At 37.1% G+C, this 15,184-nt stretch overlaps 1 protein-coding gene across 1 annotated transcript; it reads left to right on the top strand.

Annotated features, from left to right (window-relative positions):
- Positions 1-8,611: 8,611 nt before the first annotated feature.
- Positions 8,612-12,988, top strand: LOC110924828 (sodium/calcium exchanger NCL2). The gene is made up of 7 exons (XM_022168815.2): positions 8,612-9,024; positions 10,126-10,329; positions 10,476-10,657; positions 11,149-11,267; positions 11,392-11,659; positions 12,101-12,400; positions 12,588-12,988. Exons 1-7 carry the CDS (start codon positions 8,727-8,729, stop codon positions 12,831-12,833), a joined length of 1,617 nt encoding a protein of 538 aa, XP_022024507.1. The 5' UTR covers positions 8,612-8,726; the 3' UTR covers positions 12,834-12,988.
- The last annotated feature ends 2,196 nt before the right edge of the window (positions 12,989-15,184 follow it).

Genomic DNA, 15,184 nt, shown 5'->3' with positions numbered 1-15,184 from the left:
AAAAACCAAAGCTCGCCGGAAAAATGTTAACATTATGCGTCTTTATTTTTCTCTTTCGTTTACCCACACTACATAGACAACTAGAAGGGCAAAAATGGAAAGATGAAATGGCAAAAGAAAAACAAAAACAAAAGAACAAATAAAAAAGCAAGTGGCCCGGCTTGGGCGTCAAGAAGAAGACGGGGACGGGCCTAGGGGGGAGGTGTGCAGGCCCGGCGCTGCACCGATCCGGCCCTAGGCCGTCCACCACACCGGACAGCCTAAGATACAGGTGGTTTAGAAAATGTAAAAGTGTTTATAGCTTTTTTTATTCTATTGATTTCTAGGGAGTCCCTATCTTGGTTAGTGGAACAAAACATATTTGACGCATGGCAAGCGAACACCAGTAACTTGTTTAGACCGTGGGGTATGGGTATGGTGGGGTTTGGGTTGGGGCATTAGTTGGCACGTGGATCTTGAATATTACAAACCCAAAGCCAAGTTTTGAAGGGGTATGGTGGGGCTTGGGTTGGGCGTGGCTGGGCTGGCGTGGCCTAGCCACATCAACATTTTTTTTAATATATATATATATATATATATATATATATATATATATATATATATATATATATATATATATATATTTATAACTACATAAATAATAAACATACATATTTTTTTAAAGTACATAAACATACATAATAATTATCAAAATAAAAAACAATCATTCTTCGTCGTCTTCGTCGTCTTCGTCGGTTTCGAACCCAGGAATCGTTGAAACATGTTCCACCAAATCAGATCGAAGGTTGTGATGTATATCCCTTGACTTGATCAAAAATTCATTTGCCACTTTATCTTGGTCTGTTACGTTACCTGGTTGGGGGTCATCGTCATCATAGTAGGTAACGACCGCTCTACCTTCATCCTCCAAAATCATGTTGTGAAGAATGATACATGTGTACATCACGTTTCCAATCTGATCCTTGTCCCATAGTCGACAAGGCATTGCCAATATTCGCCACATTTTCTTCAAAACACCGAATGCTCGCTCGACGTCTTTACATGCAGCCATCTGGACCCTGTTAAACTTTAATCTCTTTGGATCTGTGGTACCGTGTTTTGTGAATGATTTTACAAAAACCCCTCACTCTGGGTAAATCCCATCAACTAGGTAGTACCCATACACGTACTCAACCCCGTTTACAAAGAAAGTTCCTTTGGGTCTTATACCATTTACCCGATCATTGAAAAGGGGCGAGTGGTTTATGATGGTAATATCAGTATGTGAACCTGGCATACCGAATAACGCATGCCATATCCAAAGATCTTGGGATGCAACCGCTTCAAGCATGATGGCTGGACTCCCGTGAAATCCACTCGTGTGAGCGCCTTGCCATTGGGTAGGACAAAGTTCCCAAGCCCATTTCATACAATCTAAACTACCTAGCATCCTGGGTAGCCCATGATAATCTGCGTGATGTTACAATAATTGTTGCATGTCACTGAACGAGGGCTTTCTCAAATATCTTTTCCTATAAAGTTCTAGAATACACGAACAAAAGTTGTGAAGACTTTCTCTAGCTACACGTGCAGACATTTTTAGATAGTCATCCATAATGTCCAAACTATTGCCGTACGCTAGCTGCCTAAGTGCGGTCGTGACCTTTTGCCACGTACTAAATCCTAATTGCCCGACTACATCGGGTTTTTGTTGGAAATAAACATACTTCTCCTCAAGATCTCTAGATATCCTTAAAAATAAGTTTCTACACATACGAAAACGACGCCTAAACATTTTTTCACCATACTTAGGTTCCGCTGAGAAGTAACCGCTTACCAACAAATCGTTAGCGGTGAGCCGTTCACGAGCGATGTACCTTCTCCTGCGTTTAGGTTGTTGAGTCTCTTCTGCCTCCTCTTCGTTTTCCACGATAGCTTTCACCACCGTCGCGATCGTTTGTAGAAATATTTCCGCACCATCGTCAGATGATGATGACGATTCAGTATAACTTGAAGAACTCATGGCAAGATTTTGTTTTATGTCTTTTATATTGTGTGAGAAAAATGATAAATATAGTAAGGTATTTATAAAGGATTTTTTTTAAATAGCCCCCAACGGCTAGTTTGGTTTGGCCATTCACAGCCCGCCATGTCAGCTTTCTAGACCCGCCCCACGCCCGGCTTGAAACCCAAGCCCCAAGGGCCACGCGCCAACCCAAGCCCAAACCCCCGCCCCATACCCCATAGTCTTAGACTAAGGGGTATGGGGCGGGGGTTTGGGCGTGGGTTGGGGGAAAACGCCTAAGCCAGCATCCCGGGTGGGCTTGGGTTGGGGCGTGGCCCTTGGGGCTTGGGTTTCAAGCCGGGCGTGGGCGTGTCTAGAAAGCTGACATGGCGGGCTGTGAATGGCCAAACCAAACTAGCCGTTGGGGGCTATTTTAAAAAAAAAAAAATCCTTTATAAATACCTTACCATATTTATCATTTTTCTCACACAATATCAAACATATAAAACACAATCTTGCCATGAGTTCTTCAAGTTATACTGAATCGTCATCATTATCTGACGATGGTGCGGAAATATTCCTACAAACGATCATTCTTCACAACATGATTTTGGAGGATGAAGGTAGAGCGGTCGTTACCTACTATGATGACGATGACCCCCAACCAGGTAACGTAACAGACCAAGATAAAGCGGCAAATGAATTTTTGATCAAGTCAAGGGATATACATCACAACCTTCGATCTGATTTGGTGGAACATGTTTCAATGATTTCTGGGTTCGAAACCGACGAAGACGACGAAGAATGATTGTTTTTTATTTTGATAATTATTATGTATGTTTATGTACTTTAAAAAAAATGTGTATGTTTATTATTTATGTAGTTATAAATATAAATATATATATATATATATATATAGGGTAAGGATAGTGTAAAAAGGGCCTAAAGTGTGAGAAGTGTGAGAAGTGTATTATAACACTATATATAATACAACACCCTATAAACACCGTATAACAATATGTAACACCATATAATATCATATAACACTATGTAACACTATATATCATTATATAACAAATATAACACTATACATCTATCATAGGCATTCTATCAGACAACCTATAGTGTTATATTTGTTATATAATGATATATAGTGTTACAAAGTGTTATATGGTATTATATGGTGTTACATATTGTTATACTGTGTTTATAGGGTGTTATATAGTATTATATATAGTGTTATAATACACTTCTCACACTTCTCACACTTTGAGCACTTTTTACAGGATCCTCTACCTATATATATATATATACTAGTCACTTACCCGCGCGATGCGGCGGGAGTGGTATCACTTAAGTTGGTGAGTTTAGGGCTATCTACGGGGATGTAGTTTCCAATGTGGCTTGTGACGACGATGGTGGTAGTGTAGCAGAATGTGATGGTCGGTTGAGGCCTTCTTCAGCGGCGAGAATCAGCGATTTGCGGCGATTGGTGGTTTCGTGATGGCGTTTGGTGGTTATTGTGCGACTCAGGAGAAAACAAAGAAAATTGTTTGATTCTAGTTATGTTACCTGAAATAGACGGACTACCTAGGCTTTTGTTGGTTCAAATTGTGATACAAATTCACAAATAACTAACATTAACTACTATATTGTAAGATGTACAAAACATAGTCAAAAATTTCCCAAACAGTCTTAGGTTTGTAAGAGTCCTTAATCTTGAATTCCTAAGGTTTGGAACTGAAATTTGTCACAAAATAAAGGATTTCCTTCAATTAGTTTCTTAAGTTCAACCAGCATCATACCTCGAGCAGATTTAGTATCTCCATATTTGGATAATTGTTCATTCTCCCTAAAGTAGTGATCTATAAAAGTCAGTCAGCAAAGGCGCGATAGATGATGCTTAATACAAAAATTAAAGTAAGATAAATAAGTTCGTTTACAGACAAATGGTTACAAACAAATCAATCGAGTCGTTAATCAAACGATTAAACGCATAAACAAAACAATAAATATGAATTTGTACATTCTGATACATATCTACTTAGAGGTGGCAGTTTTTTTATTTTTTTATTAGCCATGCCGCTGCGCTCGTTGCGGCTGCCCTCACCGCACCGCTGCGGCTGCACTTGTTGCGCTCGCATGCTCACTGCACCGATCAAATTTTAGTAAAGTACACGGATGGTAAGCCAGAGACAACTGAGGTGATGGCACCAAGCAAGAATGACACAGTGCTGAACACTGCTGTTCCCTATTACCCTGCATATACCAAACAAACTTGCGATTAGTTTATGCACAGCTATTCATAATCATTTTATCATGAAATAAGGATACCTGAACAAATGTCTCGCTCGACCAATAGTTTCCCTTGACGCATTATGCAAGGTTCGCTCGGTCCAACAACTCAAGCAAATGTTTTCTATGTTTTTTAGGGGGAAGATGGGTGCTTCTCTCCACAGGGCATACAAGACACAGGTTATTGGCGGAAGCCCGCCAAATTTAACATATAAAGTTTTTTTATATGTTAAATATGGCGGGTTGCCGCCAATAACCTGTGTTTTGTATGCCCTGGGAGAGAAGCACACATGTTCCCCCTAAAATGCAAAGAAAACATTTGCTTGAGTTGTTGGACCGAGCGAACCTTGCACAGGCTCAGTTTTTGCATCACAGCCTCAAACACTTTCAGTTCAGATAGATTACACAGGCTCAGTTTTTGCATCACAGCCTCAAAACACTTTTACTTCAGACAGATTGAGAACACAAGCTCAGCTTATGCATCATAGACTCAACACTTTTAGTTCAGACAGATTAAGAACACAAGCTCAGCTTTCGCATCACAGCCTCAAACACTTTCAGTTCAGACAGATTAAGAACACAAAATCCGGAGTACACAACAAGAGTAATTTGCCACTAAACTTAAACAACCTTTAAAGCATGATGTACACGTGTTTTAAGCACAAGAAACAAATATGTAACCTGACAGACTCAGCTTATGCATCATAGCCTCAAACACTTTCAGTTCAGACATATTAAGAACACAAGCTCCGTTAGTTCTCGCAAAGTCAACCATCATAAAAAGAAATCAAGTATTAGTAAAGATTTGATATTAGTTATAACCAGTACACTATTAACTTAAAATAAATTTAATATAAATCACATTTTGTCAAGTTGCAAATATAAAAACCTTTATTCTAATGAAGCAGCGTTCAGCGTCACTAAAGCCGATTCCGAGACTCTCCAAGCAGATACACTTTCTCCGGCTGCCAGAAGATCGGAGTGAGCTTGTTCTGTAATAATAGTGATCGTGACAGTCGTTAACCAAAGGTATAACTAATTAAATTCAGTTCAGGAAAAAGCAACACTTTAATTTTGTGTGAAAGACAGCTTGCTTGCTGCAGTCTCTATAATATATCAACACTCTTCCATACACTGTTTGAAAGACACCATGCTTGAAAGACAGCATGCTTGCTTCAGTCTCTATAAATAATTCAGAGATATCTACACTCTACTCACACTTTACAAACTCTCAACTACACTCAACTGAAAGACTCAGACATGTAATTGAGAGATGAACACAACTACGGGTAAAGCCATGGCTGCAACACACGGTTGCAAAGTGAGAACTATGCAACCTGGATATTGCCCCGCCAAGATGCTACTCGGATCTTCTATGTACCCTCAAAATACAATCATCATCACAGTCTATTGTGTTATGTAACCCCGCTTTAAAGCATGATGTACAAGAGTAATTTTCCACTAAACTTAAACAACCTTTAAAGCATGATGTACAAGTGTTTTAAGCACAAGAAACACATATGTAACCTCACAGGCTCAGCTTATGCATCATAGCCTTAACAGTTTCAGTTCAGACATATTAAGAACACAAGCTCAGCTTATGCATCATAGAGTCGACAGGCTCAGCTTATGCATCATAGCCTCATAGGCTCAGCTTATGCATCATACCCTCACAGGCTCAGCTTATCCAAGCCATCTAGGTCGTATAACTTAGGACCTTAGTCCGACAACCATCAAACTCTGCCATCTGTCCGGCCCTTAGAAACACCTTTGTCTTACTAATCTGCATGTGACATATAAACAAACAAGTAAACATAAAAAAAATTAAAAAGGTAAATCCTAACTAAAACATCGGATGTAGGAAATAACCGCATCTACTAACAAATCCACATCAAACGGATCCCTTGTTCAAATCTGTGGATCCCTTGCCAGATAAAGCTCGTGATACATCTCATGAAACCCTAGATCTGCTCATCGAGCATCCCACAGAACAAACTAAAATCAAAAATACATAACAATCTATCTTTTCACTATTCCATATCTAAAATTGACCTAACTATCATAATTATCACACAACCATGACACTTATCAGTCCCAAAAATGAAGGAAAAGATCAAAATATAACAGAATAAAGTAAAATCAAAACTACAAAAACAATTTATCCTTTCACTATGTCATATCTGAAATTAACCTAACTATCATCACCAAAAATACAAATTCAAATAACACAAAACTTTCAACATAATTTGAAATAACCGCATCTATCTACTAACAAATCCACATCAAGATTAAAGATAAATCAACATTTAGAACCTAACCTGAGTCGATTCATCACAAAACACATGCGAAAATCCTTCGTAAACCTCAGATTTTCACAAAACCATGACACATATCAGTCCCAAAAATGAAGGAAAAGATCAAAATATAACAGAACAAAGTAAAATCAAAACTACAAAAACAATTTATCCTTTCACTATGTCATATCTGAAATTAACCTAACTATCATCACCAAAAATACAAATTCAAATATCACAAAACTTTCAACCTAATTTGAAATAACCGCATCTACTAACAAATCCACATCAAGATTAAAGATAAACCTAACCTGAGTCGATTCATCACAAAACACATGCGAAAATCCTTCGTAAACCTCAGATTTCGTCGTTCGAACATCCGTCAACCGCTTCACCAGAAAAGTAAGAATCACAAAAGAACATGGTAAGATATATAACACTCATTGCAACAACATCAGAACATCAAACGGATCCCTTGCCAGATAAAGCTTGTGATAGATCTCATGAAACCCTAGATCTGCTCATGAAACGGATCTGGTGATAGATTCAAACGGATCTGGTGATAGATCTCATGAAACCCTAGATCGCCGAGAAGAGAGAGAGAAGAGAGAGAGAAGAAGATCTGATGTTGTTTTGTAAGATGTGTGAGCATTGAGAGAGAAAGCATATGGTGATCCGTGTGAAGTCAAATGGACGGTCCCGATGTTGATCCGTGTGAGAAAGTAAAACATTTGGACGGCAGATGTATACCCTTGTAAAGGGTAAAAGGGTTTGTGTTTTCTTGTGCCTTAACAGTTGTACATTGTGCATTAAGTGTTTTTTCAACACCTTGTTCAATTACCATCTTGTCCTTCACATATCCTTATTAAAGTAGTATAGATATTAAAAAAAATGTTGATGTGGCTAGGCCACGCCAGCCTAGCCACGCCCAACCCAAGCCCCATCATACCCCTTCAAATCTTGGCTTTGGGTTTGTAATATTCAAGATCCACGTGTCAACTAATGCCCCAACCAAGCCCAACCCAAGCCCCACCATACCCCACGGTCTTAGGAGGCGGATGAACTCAATTAATCCGCTTACTAGGCAAGCAGACTCAGTGAACCTACGTTTCCGACCATTGGACTAAAGCCCATTTGAGTATGTTATCTTGACTAGCAAACTCCATGGATTTGTAAACTCAAGCAAACTTTGCATGAAGGGAATCTCCAAGTGGAATATCTGTGCAAAATTTGCACCTTTAACAAGCGGACTCTAATGAGAGTTTATGAAGACTTGTGTAGTTTCCTTAGTCTCATCAAATAATTATGTCATTTGACGAGTGGGCTGTGCAATTCCTTATTAGACTTGACACTTGGAGTCCGCTAGTCAAGATAAAAGACTCAAAAGAGCTTAAGTCCACTGGCCGGAAACGAAGATTTAATGAGTCCGCTTGCCAAGTAAACGGTTTTAACAAGATCATTTGCCATATAAGCAGGTTACTAGTGTCTGATTGCCACATATTGTCACTCTATCAGATCTATTAAGAATCCGCTTATTAAAATATTCGAATTTCTATTAACCAATATAAAATAAAAACCGCCTATGAACGCTTTTACAATTCCTAAGAACCTTCCTTTTCCCGGCAGCACATCGCATGCTCTCACGGAACATGACCTCTATGGTTGTGTCTAATAGTCTTCTCTGTGAAGAAAATTTTCAAGAAATATGGAGGTTGGTTCTTGTTCCAAAGAAGCGTTACCAAATTTCTTGGTAGGTAGGATCTTACATTTTAGAGTGGGACCCAAGTTGTATTTCTTTTACCACTAAATGTCTGCAGTCTACACCAATAATATCTTAAGCCTGTTTTTGTGGGTTTGAATAACTGCCTATCTTTATAATTTATTAGTATATAAAAAAGCATGTGCTCTGATTTTGAACCCTCTGAATAATTATTAAGTTAATAACATGTTTTAACCACCTAACCCCACAAATAAATTGTTATTTTAAGGTCAACCACTGTCTCCTTCCTACAAGAAACACGCTGATCTAAGAAAATGTTCAACCAAACCCCTTCAAATACCCTCAACGATTCCAAAATCCTCACACCATCTCCACAATCTTCTTCAATTCACTCAACCAAACTTCAAGATTCAAGAATATTCCAAAAAGAAATATGAAAATATACGGAAAAAATGGAAGCTTTCTTATTTTCTTGGCGATTTTAATGGCGTTTTGTTGGGAAACAGAAGGTGCTGAAGTAACATGTGAACCTCAATATGGGTTCTTGCCATGCACAAGTGGTCTTTGGGGACAACTTTTCTTGATCGTGGTTTATCAATACTTGATGTCTATCGGTCAAAGTTATATTTCAGACGGATCAGATAAGTTTTTCAGCCTTGTTGGACCGGGTATCTTTGGGGCTAGTTTCTTCCATATTCTTGCAAACTTCCCTACACTTTACATCGTCCTTGGTAAGCTTCATCTTTTCCAGTTTCTGCTTTTGTTTTGGTAGAAAAACTAGTGGGATTCCTCCGCATGATAGCAGCGGGAATTCGGTTTCTGTTAGTATCGGTTCGGGTTGTTATGGTACCGGAGATACAACAACCGAAAGAAAGAACTAAAGAAATAAAGTCGTGATATGCTCAAAATGATATCAACATGTGTTTTACGCAAGGAAAACCATAAAGATTAATAAAGTCATGTGCCTAAAACCGCACGTGCTTAACATCGATCGAAGATCATAAAAATGAATGTCGGTAACGGTATCAATATCGTTTCGGTTCGATTCGTCACAAAATTTACACCGGAACCCAAGTAAAGGAACTGTAATTTGGAAAAATGATGGTCAAATTATTATAAAGAGATACTATTAGGTGGTATCTTTATTTTGCTAGTATGTGTTTAATAATATTAATTGTGTAGTTGAATAATAAATTATCATTTCTGCAAATGATCTTGTTTGTGTTGTTTCTTTTTCTGGGGCAGTTGGGGAGGAGGGTTGAAAGGTCTTATGAACATTATATAATGATCACGCGTCTTTTACCAAGTGAGAAGTGTAGACTTAATTCAAATATTTAATTCTTCACTTGATATCGCCTATACATTAAAATTATTCTATAGACTATAGACAAAAAAGCTATGTCTTACGTTATTCTAAATCTTATAAACATGCTTTGGATAATAAATATGAAAGCCCAAAAACATAATCCAAATCCTTAATTTAATTTCTTTTTCTGCTTTTGTAAACTATAACATCGTCAAGAATCAAAAAATAAATTTTTTCATCGTTAAAAATTTCAAAAGTTGCCTTAAAATATATATTGCACTTTGAGATCTTTGCCCACTCACGTGATGGATTTATAGTAGTCCAAAAGGCGGACACCACTATTACCAAAAGATCTATTTTAGATCAAATGTATATATAAACTCACAATTCACAACATGTGGTTCAGGGTACGTTTTCTTTACATTTGGCTAAAAGAAATAGTTAATAATTGTAAGGAAAAATTACTTGACCAGATTTTTTTTCTAAAATACATGTGTGATGTTGTGTTTGATAATAAATAATGCAGAATCACGATTATCAAGCGATGACACAGGTGCAGCTTCTAGTGCTGCAATGGGGATGAGTGTGCTAGCAGGTTCAGCAGTCATGAGCCTAACACTGATTTGGCCATCTGTAATCGTTTTTGGAAGCTATGATCTTGCTGATGATGATGAGACCATTGAACCTCAACTTCCGGATGAAGAGCCATCATTTCAAACCAAATTAACAGGTACTTAAAAATTACAACTTCTTTAAATAATCGAATATTTTTGGTTTTGTGTATATATATTTTTTTGTCTTTTGGTTTGTTTTTCAGCATATTAGTTTTGGTTTTGTATATGTATTATTTTTTCTGTCTTTTGATTTGTTTTTCAGCATATGGTGTTACAACCGATAGTGAGACAAGCTATACCGCGAGGCTCTTGCTCGTGGCAATGATCCCGTTTCTCTTTCTCCAATTCCCTAATATCATTAATTCGGCTTCAGTAACACGTGTGTTAATTTTAATTGCTCTCGTTATATCGTTGAGTTTCTTCGTTGCTAACATTGTGTATCAGGTTTGCCTTTTATATTGTAAACATCACCATTCTTATATAAATTTTATTCATTAAACATGAAACAAGATATGTTCTTACAAGAACTTTTTTTTATGTCTATATGGTTTCGAACTTTCAAAAGTGTTTATTGGTTGCTTTTGGAATTATCTTGGTTTCTAGGTAGTCCGCTACTTCAATAAGAATACTATGAAGGAGTTCGCTCCTTTGAAGAGCGGACTCTGATAGTCTGATTAAAGGTTCTCAATAAACGTGTTGTACGTTGATGGTGTGCAAGTCTGAGACCTAGAGTCTGCTTCCCCTTGTAGCAAGTTCATAGTCCACTTATTGCAGTCGCGGACTACCTATATGCCATCATAATTCCCAAACCACCAACAAACACTTTTTAAATTAAACAAAAAAAAAATCTAATCATCAAAAATAAAAGTCCATGCTTACAAAGTAATAAAAATATATATTTAAGTAATGATATATTGTTTTTATTTTATACATAGATCTTCCAACCATGGATTCAAAACAGATGGTTTGACTACTTGAGACAAAAGTTTGTGAAGAACAAATTGCTGAAACTACTCTCTACAAATGGAAAAGCAAACGTGAAGCTTATTAAAGAGTCAGTTCTCACCTCAAATTCTCACTTTTTCAGAATTAGTAACTCTTATGATTAAGAAAACAAACTCTAATATAAGAGGGATCTTTGTTTCTAATCACTGAGAAAAGTATCACCCTGTGTGCAGTCTTTACAAGGAACTTGACAATAATCATGATGGTAAAGTGACCAATGCTGAGTTGAAGACTTTACTGGTAGGAATCCAGGTGCAAGCAGACGGTGAATTGAGCCAAGGCCTTGTAGATAGAATCGTGGATCAACTTGATGTTACCGGAGATGAATTTATTCAGGAGGATGAGTTTGTTAGAGTACTAACGAAGTGGCTACAGGATGCAAGGAAATCACTCTCTAAGAATGATTACAACCCTCTTAGTTTCTTCACCAAACCTCAAGCGGTAACTTTCTATTTTAGAAAGCAAGAAAATAATCAGATAAAATACTGATATAAAACTGAATGATCACAATATTACATGAGATGCCTTTTTAGGGAATTCTAAATTAAGCGTTTTATAAAATCGGAGAAAAATCTTGGTTAACGAAATTGGTAAAGATGGAATTTGGGTTTGATAGATGAGCCAAACCGCTTATGATCTGGCTCGTCAAGACCTTTTCATCTGCTGCTTATGGGCCGTGTAACTCCACTCATAACCCAATTTATGCTTTTGAAGTGTGGGTCATTTCTTCTTTATTTCCCTTTGCCTAATGGGCCCAAGTAAGATGTTGTCATTCTTGTATCAGCTCCTTATCATATATACTCTCTTATTAGTCAAAAGAGGCCTTAAATTATTCAGATCTCGTAAGTAATAAAGTGAGCATGGTGTGTATTTATCATATAGAATGCGGATGAAGAACAACAAGAGGCTTTGATACCTAAGGAGACAACTAATGATGCTCAAGGTTCAGTTTGGGATTACTTGGAGGCTTTGGCTTTGGTACTCATTGGTATTGTTGTGGCAGTTCTCATTGCACGACCACTCATAATCACTGTTGCGACTTTTGCTACTGAGGCACACATCCCCCAATTCTTCATTCCATACTTTGTAATACCGTGTATGATAAGCTTACCGCGTCTATTATCAATAATTGCCTCAGCAAACCAAAAGACTCAACGTGCAGCGTCTTTAACTCTTTCTCAGGTATTTGTTTTTTTCTCCATCCATATGCTCATTGGCGGATCCAGCCTTATAAGTTGGGGTGCTAGGCATCCATCCTTACAACCAAATAAATCTAGAATATTTTAGTATAATCTTGCCCATTGCATATGCATATTCTATTCTATTCTTTTTAAACCATCTTTTGGTCTAACTGATTTTGTGATTGTAGATTTATTCAGGAGTGTTTATGAGTAACATGAGTAGCTTGTCAACATTTCTAGTAACGGTGTACATAAAGGATGTGCCATGGGATGTATCTGCGCAAGTTCTGGTTGTGTTTGTAATCTGTGTAGTAATGGGGATTTTCACAAGTACAAGGACAGTCTTCCCGCTATGGACTGGTTTCGTCGGTTACCTGTTCTACCCTATCTCGATACTCATGTTGTATCTTCTTACTGTTGTGTGGGGATGGTAATAGGTTAGATCAATGATGTATCATGCATTCTACTTCTGATTATGTTCATTTTTATTTATAATGTACTTTCTGTCATCCACAACAACTTTCTTTATGTATGTTTTCAAACAACGATCTCGATCATTTATGCTTTATACACTTATATTTATTTGCCATCTCGCCTTTTATTCCATTTTGTAATTGTCGGTTTCAGTTTCACCGTTGTAATCGTATGTTATATACCGCAAACTACATGGTTGAAACTATATACATATTCTTACATTTCACTCTTATAGCCCGTTTTTAAAAGCTACTACATATAAGTCAAAAAACCATTCTGGCTATATTCCGGGGAGATGAATAAATGACATCGTATAACCTTGTTTTAGAATTTGGGTCTGATATGGTAATAGAACCCGGTTTCAAATAGATAAGCTGACAATAATTTGAATAAAACTTTTATCCAAATGATCAAAGGCAACTGGAATTTTCAATCGATCCGCAACACTAGTTAAAGGATCCGCGATCAAAAAAACATGGTCGCAAATTTAGCACCTAAAACAAAATTGGTCGTAAGCGAAAACAGATGGGTCTCGATAACAGTTGCTAGTTTTTTGGACGTGATAAAAAGTAAATTAAAATCAAAACTTCTTATTTATATAAGGGTGCACGGGGCACCAGCGGTGACCCCATGCGGGTACTTCAAATGCTGTGCGGGTACACCACCACCATCCAAATTTTACCGCGCGGGGACTTCAAAGCTCGGTGTGTACTCACCGATTGAGAGAGAGGGGGTGATTGGTTGTTAATGTGGGTCCACTCTTTTTCCACCAATCATATTTTTTTTCTTCTTTTTTTATAAAAATAATTGTGTGAGTGGAGTGATGCCAACGTTTGAGTGAAAAATGGGGACTTAAGAGGGGAGTTGACGTGGCGCGTGCTAATTGGGTGTGTGTAAGAGAGGTCCCTCCCCCTTAAAGGAGTGCCCCCACACCCTAAACGACCTGGTAAGCTTATTTGTTTCAATATGAGACAACAAACTCACGTCAAATCTTTATTCTTACGTTTATAAGTCTCAGTGAAAATTTAATTAGGTTTTAACTCATTTTGAAGATTTTGTGAAGATTCCTAGCCACCTAGCTTATTCTCGAGTTAAAGTTAAGCAAGGTATTGGAGAATTCCCATATTAATTCCATGAAATAGTTTTCCATTTACAAGCAACTTTTAAATGGGGTTCACACATTAAACATATACTTTACGTTAGGATGAGCAATCGGTACTGGGTATTGAAAAATACCGATACCGAACCGTACATACCGATCAAATATTGGTACCTATTTTTGACGTTTTTCTTGATCGGTACTTTCGGTTCGGTACGGTATTTTACCCACTTTTTACCTTTGAATACCATACTGTACCGTTACGGTACCAGTACCCATTTTAGTGATTTTCAGGATCGGTATTTTTGATAACAAGCTCATCCCTACGTTACGTCATTCAATAAACTAAACTTACATAAACTTGCCATATTATTAAGTCTACCTTGAATCAAAAAGTTTAAAATTGAGTAGTATGTCTGAAGCGTCAAATCAATAATTTTTACAGAACAAATTAAGCCAGAAGCCTTTCTTGGTTTACAAACGGATAATTTGCCTTGAATTGTGGTTTCTTGCGTTGAATATTTTACTTATTAAATTACTTGGCTTTTATTATAAGCATTTGTCTGTTGGAATATTTTAACTTTTCATTTACGGTGAATAATGATATATATACACAATTTAATTGTTATACGACAAGTAAAGAATACTTTATCTATTATTACCTTTTTGGGAGCTTGAAGACATATAATTGTTTGTTTTACCTAGTGATCAATATTCAATAGTTTGGCCTTTCTATGATTCTAAAAGTTTTGTTTGGTTCTAATTTATATATCTTAATAGAATAAACCATTTTTATTCATGATATATGAATCAAAACACGCTGAACTAACAACTTGACATGAATTGAAAAATAGTAGCTATAAGTTATATTAAAAGATTAAGGGTTGGTTCGAGTTGAGATTTAAGGGGTGTTGTCGCTAATAGCTGGTGCACAGTAGGTGCGGTATTGAACTTGAGTTGAATGAAAATTTGTTGGTTTCATGTCACGCGACTAGAAGAATATGGTGGAATGTGTTTGTGTGGTTCAATTCAAACTGTCCATCCCAAATGCTTTCGTTTCTTGCCATGAGCTGTTGGAATCAGCAAGCAACCAACCAGGTTCTAAAGATTGGAAAAAGGTGATCGATGTGGTTCTTTGTACTACATTTTGATGGATCTGAAAGGCTTGTAATCTTGGTTAGAACCCCTTTTAACCAATTACTATAATCAAAA

Source organism: Helianthus annuus, chromosome 15, assembly GCF_002127325.2.
Source record: "Helianthus annuus cultivar XRQ/B chromosome 15, HanXRQr2.0-SUNRISE, whole genome shotgun sequence".
NCBI lineage: Eukaryota > Viridiplantae > Streptophyta > Magnoliopsida > Asterales > Asteraceae > Helianthus > Helianthus annuus.
Note: the sequence above shows the minus strand (reverse complement) of the source record. Positions and strands in the feature narration are given on the sequence as shown.